Genomic DNA, 12,606 nt, shown 5'->3' with positions numbered 1-12,606 from the left:
TTCAACATCTTCTTTGTCGCTTCTAAAGCGTCAACATACTTAGCCCTTGTTATAGAATTCGCCACAGTAACTAGTTTGAACAAATTCCAACTAACGGTGCCACCACATTGTGTGTTACACAAAACCCTTAATTTAAATCGAAAATCGCATGGAGAAAAGATGAAGACTGTATCGATGTAACATTTTACAACGAACTCTTCATGATCTCTGCTTGCGAGAAAACCATGTCATCAGTACTTACTCTAGTACTCTGTGACATCTTTCACTGTTGTCCCATGATCAGTAATTTGATCACTTTGGTATCCATACTCGCAACACCTTGGGAGTATCGGACATATCTGGTTGTTTTACATACCATGGAATACATGATTAATCCAAACACAAAAGTGTGTGGAATCTGCATCATGTATTTTACTCATCAGTGTTTTGGGACACCGAGTCTTGCAAAAACTCTTTCCATGTGACTTTGGCAAGAATCACTCCTTGGCGTTTTAAATGCTAAAAGGTTTTAGCATCTTGTCAATATGTATTCATTGCTTAGCCCCATTAGGTAAATCTATCTCCATAGATCATCATGCCTAATATTGAGGCTATTTAGCCTAAGCACTTCATCGAAAAACTATTTTCAAATGAAGTCCTAATTTGTGTCAAGAAATTTATTTCCAATTACCAATGTGCCAAGCACATAAGGTTTTTAGAAATATTATTACGCTCCCACTTACTTTCTTGAATTACAAGCATCTTCGTTACCCATTGATGAAGTCAAAACCCCTTTGACCATTTCATCAAAACACGAAGATTCCAACTCCATTTTGCTCTCTTCTGTCCATTGCTGGAACTCTGAAGTTTGCATACCTACTAGCATCCTCTGGATCGACAAATTACTTTGGACTGTATCATATACAAGTCCTAGCTTTCATTTCCATCAGATGGAAATCCTTTTATCATCCATGTTTCATATCTCATGATTGAAATATGTATTAATTGCTAGTTCAACCCGAACCGACTTTAAGCATCGCTATGATGAAAACAACCTCATCGTAGTCAACTCTTGAACTTGTTATTTCAACAAGTCGAGCTTTATGGATAAAACATTTTATCCGTATCAGTTTTAAGTTCCATAAATATTCGTTAGACTCTAAGTCTTCCGAAAGGTGTATCAAGGTTTTAATCTTGAATCACTTATATGGAAACTAACTCGGGTTGTATTGGCATTTAGCCAATTCCGGAGTCAGGGCCCATCAACGCTTCCTTGTGTATCGTAGGTATAATGTTGTCTAACAACAATATCTCGTTTGCGCACCTGAGAGGTTTGCACGAGCCTTGCCTACGTGGTTCAGCTGCAAGTTCGACCGAAGTTCATACATTTTATTGTAGAGACTTCCGTATCAGTCGCAGTAGGAAACTCTGGAATTACTTCCAAGGTCTCTTTCCTTTGATCTGATGACGTAGATACTGTTTATCTCGTCGAGTTGCACTATTCTCCCACTCACCTTTTTGAAAGAACCATTCTCTTTAAAAGCACACCGTTTCGCGGCAAAACTATTTGCCTCGGTATAGTGAGGGAGGAATACCCAACATTTTGGTATAACCTACAAAGTAGCACTTGTCTGATTTGGAATAGGTTTGTAACCTTTTACACAAGCCCCATATTCCAAATGTTAAGAAAAGATATAAGATGGTTGGGCATACCATACCATGGCTTCATTTCAACAGACCCGATGTAGCTCTTTTCAGTGTAAAAGCCGCAGTCTCTAAAGCATCACTTTAAAAGGGATAATGGCAAATTTATTTATGTCATCTTTGACCTTACCATGTCATAAATGGTTTGATTACATCTCCACGGACTTTCCACTTGCAGTGGTGTTCCGGGAGGTGCAAGTTATGAAACCCCTTTCACAACTCATCAGACATTCGCTAAACATGTAACTCAAATATTCCTTTGTGCAATCAAATTGCAGAAACATAATTTTCTTGTTACAATAACTTCTACTTCATTTTTGAGAACCTTTCGAATGATTTCAAAAGATCCAGACTTACGTCTCATCAAGTAAATATCCATATATCTACTTGAGTCATTTCTGAAGATAAATAAATCCACCACTAACAACACTTATCGGACTACACACATCAAATGTATGATCACTAATAAGTTTGTTGTTCGTTCCTTATGGCCTGTGAACGGTATTTTAGTCACTTCACTTTTCGGAGGAAAGTTGCAAGTGTCAGATGATTCAAAATCAAAAAGACTTCAAAATCCATCATAATGGAATTTTCCATGCGGGTTTCTCCAATGTGACCAAATGTAGTGCCACACTTGTGTGGTATTCTTTTAGTCTTGCGACATTTAGCGTCAGTGTTATGGATGTATCATATTACCCTCAATATTCATAACATACGTCCCATCGATGATGGAAGTATGGCCCTTATGTTATTCATAATACTTAACAACAATTGTTGTTTTTATGAACAACTCTTTTGCAACAAACATTGTGCAATGGGCTAGAGTGTATGAAACTCTAAAATGAATTATGAAAGTAAACCCAGAGGTATTGTATTATTATCAATATTCATAACATACATCTCATTCATAATGAAAGTATGGCCCTTGTGTTATTCATAACATCGAACATAAAAAGTTCTCTTATGAACAACCTTCTTGCAAGATACCTTATGCAATGGGATAGAGTTTGTAAAACTCTAAATGAATTATGAAAATAAATACAGACGGCAATACACCGATGGAAGGTATAGTAACATTTACTATGTTCCCTGTGTATACCTTAACCTCATTTCTAGCTAGTCTTTCAGGCCATAGTAGTTCTTACATCGAGTTGCAACAGAATGCAATCGAGCGGGCATTTTTGTGATGAACTCACAATACCCAAGAATTAGTGATTAACATGTTTAACCATAATTCGCAAGAACTATATCTTTGACCAGCCTTCTATACATCAAAAACTTGTATGACATTCATACATGAGCTGGATATTCCAGTCTTCTTTCCTTTTGCCTTTATACTTCTAACAGTTTAACTTTTAGTATTTCTCCTACTCTCAGAAGAAGCACCCAACTTAAGAGTGGCATTAGCCCCGGACTTCCTAGGCGTGTAAGTCATACTAACACCCTTTGGACACTTCCTTTCTCTTTAAGTTGTTGTTTTATTCACCTTTCATTATATGACAGGCGTTCTGCTGGATCCCTTTCCCAACAGTCAAATGCATAGTAAACACTTTTACTAATACTTGCAAACAAACATTGCTTTGTTTGTATCTGAAAATAATTTTCAGTTCCATGAATATCATATAACTATCCCAACTTTCGAAGTTTGGGTTTCATGGAAGCAAACATATTCCACTTGACCGTAACAGAATTCTAGCTTTTGGATCGAAGGACGAGAGTCACATGATCCATAGCATTAGCGGGAGGATACGGAAAGCATGCGATAGGACAAAGTCCTTCTCGGCACTTTTGAGGACAATCCTCATATTACGTTACCAATCGTAAAGTTTTAACCAGATATTTAACAGCTATTCAATTTTAATAGGGAAGGTGGAAATGCGAGCCATTATTCTACAACTATTATGCAAGAAACACTTAGACAGTGTTCATAATTAATTGCACTGAGAATTAAACATGTTAATTCAACAGTGCGCTCCCACTCAAATCAATATCTCTCACAATTAATTTTGAGTGATACAAGATCCAGACTTCAATTCATCGCCATAGAATCATCATCTCATAACGGGAATTTTAATCGGTAGGCCAACTTGCCGATCACATCTCTATGTGACTCTTGCTCATCTTTCGATGCGTGTGTTCCGAGCTCAGGACGATCCTGCCATGAACGTCAAGACAACCAAGTGATCTTGCTGCGAGGTCTGACCTCACCCGCCTCACACTTCTCTAATCGTTCGTACCCATGCATCCATGGCGCACCCCGAAAAGATAGGTGCCGTGACGGTGCTACACTTGGGAGAACACTAACTACTTGATATTTTAAGTGAGAGATCACCCTAATAAAAGCGACTACCGCGCAATCAAGAAGGGTGCATCATAAGGGATAAACATCTCAGGCAATTCATAATAGCATGATATGGTATAGCCCTTTCTGACGGAGAAGTATTTCATTTCTTCGTCTTCGGCATTCGCGTCGGTGTTCACCTTCGCGAAGATTGCCACCACCTTGTCGATGCACCAGATAATATTGCTATCTCTATAGCTAACAAAATAATGCATTACAACAAGGTTGACACGCAGGTCATTAAAGTGCAATCATATGGCTCCAGCCATCATGCCGAATCATGACACGCAGGTCATGTTAATCAAATTACATCATATAGTCATCTCATACATAATCGAATTAGTATGAGCACTGCTATACCACATCACATGCACATCCTGCAAAACCAAGTTAGACGCCTCTAATCGGTTTATGCAAAATTTATTTTACGTGGCTTCTAAGGTTTTGACTTAAACCGCAGCTACCAACATTTTATCATCAAGTATGATTATTCAGGTTGCTAGATTAACATCTCGGGGTGTATGAAACACGGGATAATTAAATCCCGAGCCCCATACTAAACTTCGTCATACGCATGACCCCCGTGCAGATCATATCTGCAATGCCCTTTCATCTGCGAATTTCATCTTTCTTTTGACTACGGGAGAACCCAAAGAACTGATAGCACTTCCATGATCAATCAGGATCACGGATTGCCAGAACTTTGTCAAATTCCACCATGCTGTCTCGAGATTGAGCAAACGCAAATTCTAGGGAAGCAACAAGAACGTCGGGTAACAGATTTCATCTGTCACCCGCATAAATAATTTTCAGCAATAGATCTCATCTACTCCAAATTATATTATGCAATACCCATACATCTCTATGTATTCTAGATCGCAACCTGCATCTACGCATAGCACGGCTCATGATGCCACTGTAGGGTAACGCAGCAGAAAACAAAAAATTCCGACCTACGCACCAGCCCAGGACCACTATGGAGACTGCATACAAGGTTTGATCTTTTTCGTTACCGACTCGTAGCGCAGCGGGAAGTAGAGTCGATGACGATCGGCGGTGCAGATCCCCGCAGCTAGGATTTACAACCTCCCAACCGCGAGGATGTATACCCTCATCTGCTCCTCAGACAGCCCTCCGGGAGGCGGTCGAACAGCCCCCCGGACGGTGTCGCGGACAGCCCTTCGGGAGGACCTTCGAAACTCGAACGGTCACTCGGACAGCCCTTCGGGAGGACCTTCGAAACTCGGACGGTCACACGGACAGCCCTTCGGGAGGCACTCACGAACTAAGACCGAAACTACGATCTCTCTACAGAGTTGCACACATACGGTGTCATCTATCCGGCAGGGCTTCGCCGTCCAGAACTAGTTCCCACCGGAACCCAGACAGCCTTTCGGCTCTACGAAACTATTTCGCTGGGAGGGAGAGAGAAGCCAGATCATGCATGGCACTTGTATGTGAGAAGGGATGATCCTTTAGGCAGCCCCCTCCACCCCTATTTATAGGCCAAGCCCAAGGGTGGCTTCTCCAAGAAGCCAAGGGGGGAAATACCAAAAAGGCCCTCAAGGTGGCTTCTCCAAGAAGCCAAGCAAAAAGCACTTTCACTATTCATGACGACATTTTTCAGCGTCCGTTCGAACTGAAAATATTTATGTGGGCTCAGAACATTTCCAGTACCCACTAAAATAATTTTCAACGCGTTCCGAAACAATTTCGGTTTAGTGATTTTCATCTGCGAAAAGCAAACAAGAATGCGTTTTCACTATTCATGAAGACAATTTTTCGCGTCCACTAAATCCGAAAATATTTCTGTGGGTCTTAGAATAATTCCAGTACCCACTAAAATGATTTTGGATTCGTTCTGAAACAATTTCAGATTAGTGAATTTCATCTGCGAAAAACAGCCAAAGCGGTACCGGCAGCTCCGAAACATTTTCGGTTTTTATTTCTGAAAATTCCAAAAAGTTTCCAGAATGATTCTGGCACCCTCCAAGAATTATCAGGCATGTGCCGAAACCATTTTGACTTAATGGCATACCCCGAAACAACTTTTTCGGTTTCACCGAAACTCATCCGGTGACCTCTCTCTGCGGTACGATTCCGCTGTCCGAAACTTTTCGGTGTCCGAAACTTTTTCGGTGATTTTCTCTCAGACTCCCTGTCTAGTATTCAGCAGATAGATGACCCTTAAGCGTGTGACCCTATAGGTTCGGTGAAGTATAGACATGACCTGGAACCCCTTCCGATCAATGATCAACATCGGAGCCGTGGACACCCATATTGACCCCTATACCCACACGAATGAATATTCGAGTGAACCTCCAGTTGAGGTGAGCTATTCCTGTTGCTTCACGATATATCACAAACACCTGAGGTGAGATTTATTGCATCCCCGTGGGCCAACACTTTGTCCACTATGCAAGTTACCTCGTTACCGGTTTTGTTCTCTTTTCTCGTTTCGTGTTCCGGCATCCCCGTGATCAAATCACAAAGTGTCTGGCCAGACGATGATGGACACCGTAACACCGAGTGGGCCCGAGTATATCTCTCCATCGTCGGAGGAGCAAATCCCAATCTCGAGCTATCAAGTTACTTAACATACTTTCCCATGAACCCGTAAGCCGCCGTAATAGCCATCCAGTTACGGATGACGTTTAACAAACCCCAAAGTTCATGAAGCAAGCATGAAGAAACTCGATACTCTCATGGTCTAAGGAATTATGCAAATATTAACTATCTCTGTGTTATAAACCATTAACTTGTGACGAATGTATCTCATAGCATAGCATCAATTCGGGTCGATTCAACACAAATGTCCTTCCTGACATTGTGCCCTCAAAGTTTCTTGGCATAGACATGCCCATGATTGGGAAAACATAATCATCATGCAACACTTGAGCTAGTCTTAGAGGCACGACTAGGAATACATTTTACCGTTTATTATTCCACACGTGCATATGGGTTCTCCCCAGAGCCTTTATGGATATACGGGCTCGGGAACCACAGCAGTTATAGCATGGAACATAAACATAATTATGAACAGGGAGATAATCAATAACATTTATTATTGCCTCTAGGGCATATCTCCTACAGGATGCACCCACGGCAAGCCCCGACCTCGGTCAGGTGCGTCCATGGGGTGGCATGGGCATGGCTTGTATTCCTTTAAGCCGGATCGGGGCCAAATCGATCCCCAATGCGATGCTCTTCCTCGGTGCTCTCTCCCCACGCTTCAAATCGACACCCACCATAATCTCGTCCAGCAGCGGCGAGCAACAAGCTAACGGGGGCGTTGACCCCATACACCTCCCACTCAGTTCTCTCTCCCTGCATGCGCTTGTATCCATGTCAAAGGACGTTGCAGCCTGGGAAACTTGGTGGATGCATCACTGCAAGACACCCTACTCTGCGTCCAATCGCGCACCGCGCTCCCACCCCGCCCCTATCCCGGTGGCCGCGCTCCCACAACCACGACGATGACGACGAGGCGAACAAGTGGTTGTGGGGAACATCTTCACTGCAAGACACCCTACTCTGCCTCCAATCTTGCACCACCACTACAAGAAATCTGTTAATACATGACGGATCTTGACTGTCATGGATCAGCCAAAAACTGTCATGCATGCCCATCCATGATGGATTTGAAATCCGTCATGTATATCGCGTCATAATTTGACATCATACTCTCCATGACGGATCTTGACCGTCATGGATCTGCTTCAAGCCCGGCCAAGCCCAAACTAGGCCCGAGCCTTTGTGACGGAACTAACTGTCATGGACCAATGCCACGTAGGATTTTCATTTGACAAACTGGAATGACGTGGCTGCCTATGTGGACACTATTTTTCGTCACGAAATTCGTCATGAATCTGGGATCAATTTAAATTTAGTCTCGTCGATTTCTTTCATTCCAATTTTGAACCAATACACTTTCAGCGCAATGGGTTACACAAAATACTGCCAATTTTGGCCCAAGACTGTATTTCCAAAGTGCAATAAATTACACAAATTGTTCAATATATAAAATCCTCCATAGGTATCCACAACAGAACAATTTACAAAATCTATAGGTATCTACAACGGAGCAGTTTATAAAATCCTCCATAAAATGGTAATATACAACATATATTGACAAAATATATCACACAGCAAGGTTAGGAACTAGTTGTCCAGTACAATCCAATTTACAACAACAGAACATATAAGCTACTAAGGTTGTTATTCATTGTTAGTCCTCGACCCTCGTGATGTCAACTATATGTCCTGGCGGATTGTGATGGACAGCACCAAGTAACCTGCTACCCAATCATACCTACCATATTTACAACAACATTAGACATTTGAAGATATGAATAGATAGTAGTAGAAATAAGAGAATTAGAAGAAACTTCAAAAATCAATTGCATATTCTCTAAAATCCTTAAATCTTACTGTGCCTACAAATGAGAATAATAAAGTATCTATTATAAAAAAACAATAAACATGAGCTTGCTACAAATTAATCCAAACAGAAATGTGTCAGATGGAAGTCTTATCAAGTTGACTTATAAGTGATAATGTAATAGAACATACATAGCAAAACTCATGTACTATAGCAGCACCAGTTGAGGCCCTATAAATCCGGCCAAAATGGCGTAACTAACAAACAATATCCATGATGCATTGCCACTGCTCGACGGTTTGGCTGGCGTAAGATTCTGATGTTCATGTCTCAACAAGTTTACACATGAAACTAAATATTTATCAGGGCACTGAAAATAGTAAACAACACTTAGTTTGTCAACTGAACTTCAAATGGCATACAAAATAACTAAGAGCCATGGCCATTAATAGATCTATAAAAAGGAAAATGGTTCTGTTAAGAGATACTGAGATAGTGGTTAGGATGTATCAGTTATTGATTTTAGCCACATGCATACTGGGATTACTTCGATTAGAGTGCTTAAGATGATATATTTAACCACCAAGATTAGTGGGGCACAAACAAATTAGTTGAAAACCCTGGTGAAAAATGCATAACTCTGAACTAGATGAACTAAATAAGTGCAGTTCAGTAACACTTGAGCTGGGGACTGGAAATAATAGGAGTGACAATAGAGAACTAATCCCTGGTTAATCGCGGAGCAGCTCCACCGCGGCTGCCCTCTTAAGCTCTATTGTGCGCCATGCGGTGGCACAGCTGCTAGCGCTACCTGCATTCAGACATCACCACCAATGTGGCATTCTGAAACAAAATTGCTCTAGTGCAGATGTGTTTCCAATTGAGGTGTGCCCTACAGTCTTACAAAACACAAACAAAATAATAAGGTTTTAGAAGCAAGCAGTTGCACAACTACATCACTCCCTGTCTTCCTCCCTTAGATACATCAGCGATTAAAAAACAGTTCATCAATTGGATGAGCCATCAACACACTCTGAACCCAAAGACAGCATATGGAGTAGTGGGTGAATCAAGCACAAGCACAAATTTAACTGCTGTCCACATAGAGAGAATGAATTCAGAAGGTTGTACAAGTAGAATGAACAAGTTACCTACGCTGCTAAGATTTCATCCTGAACTTACTACTCATCGACAAGCTGCTCCTTGAATGCCAAGTACTCAGAAACGATTCACAAACTGTTGGGCCCTACACTTCCTGCACACATGCGTGAGGGGGATCAGACTGAATCACGAGAGGGGGCGGGGGCATCAGGGATGAGGTTAGTGTGACCTGGGTCAGGCGGGGGGCTAACCTTGGTGGAGAAGAAGGTCTCGCCGATGGCAGCCCAGTAGTTGGTCGCCCGTCGCCAGACGTTGGACAGCGACAGCACCGTGCAGCCCGCAAGATGGGCGCGAGGGGGCACGATGTGGACGGAGAGGAGCTGTGTGAGACGCGTTGTGTAGGCGGAGAGGAGTCGTCGAAGATGCGCAGCGCTGGACACGATGTCGCGGCCGAAACCCTAGCCATCGCTAGGGGTCGCGGGCGAGCGCTAGAGACCAGGAGCAGTAGATCTAGTCGGACTAGAGGACGAAGGGGTCGAAGATGTGTCGCGAGAAGGATGGATGGGTGGGGATTACGGCGGATCTGGTTGTTGCTGGAGCTACAAGGCAAGGGGAAGGGAGGGGGAGGGCCGGCGGCGAGGTGTGGGAAGCACGCGAGGAGTGGTGGGTGGTGCCGTGCTGTGGGAGACGGGGGAGGGGGCCAAGGAGGACAGAGAGCGGGAGCTGAGCAGGAGAATTTAGGGTTAGGTTTTTATACAGGAACAGGAAGACGGGCTTTAGCGGGCTTGCGGGGTTGTACCAGGTCATCCATGACAGTTTCTGAAAATGTCACCAGAAATCCGTCATGGATTAACAGGTTTCTTGTAGTGCACGCTCCCACCCGTCCCCCATCCTAGCGGCCGTGCTCCCAGGACCATGAGGCAAACGAGGAGTGGAGCAGCGTCGGCAAATTTTCTCGGGTGAGGGGAGAGATACGTGATCGTGGGCGACATGGTTGGGGAGATGGGGTGTGTGGATATGTGTTCATGCTTCGCGGGATCTCATTGACTTTTCCTTTTCTTTTATCCGAGCGTGGATGGGATGAAGGATAACGCTACATCTACGAAAATCTTTTGACATACTTTACGTGAGAGCTAACGTGGTAGGTTTTGATTGGAAAGGAAAGTAGCCCGTTCGTTGGTCTAGCAGTTTTTAGGGGAAAACAGGTGTTGGGTCCTTGGATGTGTGGGGTTGTACGAGAAAAAAATCAGTGTTGGCTCTATGGGGGGGGGGGGGGGGGGGGGGGGGGGGGGGGTGGAAGAAGGTGGGACCATCACAGCGACATACTCCCTTTAACAGTACCAAGATTATTATTATTTTCATGCAATCAATTATGCATGTGTACAGGTCAAGCATTGATTAATTCCTCTCTTATTGAAATCATTTTCCACGAACGGGCAGAATAGACCATTTGCTCACTGGTCAACAGCTGGCAGTAGCTTCTTCTTGTTTTCTCCCGAGGGCGGCTCCGGCACATCACGTACATATGGCGGCGGCGGCTTCTTCTTAGGATCTGGCACCTCAGGTTCACCCGGTGGCTCTGGCACGTCAGGTTCTGACGGTGGTGGTGGGGCTTTACTACATTGAAATGTACACATGCACGTCTTTTTCTTAGGTTGTTTGTGAAAGAAGTTGTCGTCGTTGTCTTCGTTGAGCTCATCGCCAACAATTGACTTCTTAGTGGCACAGTACCCACCCTTGAAGTGCTCTTTGTGACAGGCCGCGGTGCAGCGAACGTTCTTGCAAGGGCTCCTTTTGTACGACTTGCTAGGGGACATGCATACCCGAGCCTCCGCACCTGCATGTGACATAGAATTAGAGTGTGCGCCAGAAAATTATAGTCGCAGTTGTTTCATCGATTGATTTAAAATTGCATGGAATTGCAATGTGATAAAATCTGCTATATCAACTTACAGAAGGCCATGAGAAGAAAGCCCATGGTGAAGGCAGCGAGCATCTGGGCGCCGCTGAACGCCATGGCCAAGTGCTCAAAATAAGTTGTTGGAATGATGGTGTGAGGAGAAGAACGGGGTTTGAGTGCTATTTATTGCACTCCTCTTGGCTATGCATTCAATGCCTTAGAGGACATGGAAATCCAAATATTGAAAACAAGCATTTGTGTAATGTCTTAGAGGATACGAAAATCCAAATATTGGATACAAGCATTTGTGTAATGTGTTAGAGGATATGGAAATTCAAATATTGGATACAAGCATTTGTGTAATGTCTTAGAGGATATGGAAATCCAAATATTGGATACAAGCATTTGTGTAATGTCTTAGAGGATATGGAAATTCAAATATTGGATACAAGCATTTGTGTATAGTATCTATCTCCAGTAATTAATCATGTGTATCTAAATAAAAGCTTGTGCTACCCCGCCAAAAAAACCTTCTACTGGCTCTTGGTGCAATTACATTGGTGGCAGTGTAAGAGCAAAACATAAATAATACTTGGCTACTCATAGTTGCTTACATGAAAAAAAATCTGTGAGAGAACTCGTCGTGGAAAACAAATTATGTTAAGGCCATCTCTAATGCAAAACGCCTATACATATGTTTCGGTAAATAAAAAAGATGTGGTTAGATCTCAGTCGACTGAAACTATGAAAGAAAAAAATTAAAACAAAATTTTACATGAATCACCACATAAGATCTAACGAATATAGCATCGACTAAAACTTCGTTAAGTCCTTAGTCGAGTGAGATTCTAGAATCCCGAAAAAGAAATCCCAAAAAAAGTTAAAAAGATATTTGTTGAGCGCTTCGTCATTCAACGCCCAGATCTGAAGGGCGTTCCAACCTAATAATGCAACATCTTCATTCAGCGGCTAGTCTAGCTAACATGGAGTCGATCAACGTGGTCATTTGGCTTGGTATCTATATCTGGGCCTCTTATACTCGTCTCAAACACCCGGGCAGGCCGTCCGTTCATTGATCGGTGACCAAAAATAGACCCAAACGAATCTCTCAAACCACGGATAGATGTCATGTCTGACCGGCACGCCTCATATCCAACCCAAATATACAATGGATATGGGGCGGCCCAGGCACGCCTGGGC

At 43.0% G+C, this 12,606-nt stretch overlaps 1 protein-coding gene across 1 annotated transcript; it reads right to left on the bottom strand.

Annotated features, from left to right (window-relative positions):
• Positions 1-10,836: 10,836 nt before the first annotated feature.
• On the bottom strand, positions 10,837-11,544 carry LOC123075378 (major pollen allergen Art v 1-like). The gene is made up of 2 exons (XM_044497999.1): positions 11,460-11,544; positions 10,837-11,343 (listed from the first exon to the last, which is right to left on the bottom strand). The coding sequence occupies exons 1-2, from the start codon at positions 11,521-11,523 to the stop codon at positions 10,961-10,963; spliced, it is 447 nt and encodes a 148-aa protein (XP_044353934.1). The 5' UTR covers positions 11,524-11,544; the 3' UTR covers positions 10,837-10,960.
• Between the last annotated feature and the right edge of the window lie 1,062 nt (positions 11,545-12,606).

Source organism: Triticum aestivum, chromosome 3D (assembly GCF_018294505.1).
Source record: "Triticum aestivum cultivar Chinese Spring chromosome 3D, IWGSC CS RefSeq v2.1, whole genome shotgun sequence".
In the NCBI taxonomy this organism is placed as follows: Eukaryota; Viridiplantae; Streptophyta; class Magnoliopsida; order Poales; family Poaceae; genus Triticum; species Triticum aestivum.
This window is presented reverse-complemented; position numbering and strand designations above follow the sequence as displayed.

Excerpts from the sequence above, each read along its gene's own strand:
- LOC123075378 (XM_044497999.1), bottom strand. The coding sequence starts at position 11,523 with ATGGCGTTCAGCGGCGCCCAGATGCTCGCTGCCTTCACCATGGGCTTT. Across the intron at positions 11,344-11,459 it reads CTTTCTTCTCATGGCCTTCT|GTGCGGAGGCTCGGGTATGC; the intron begins GTAAGTTGATAT and ends TGTCACATGCAG.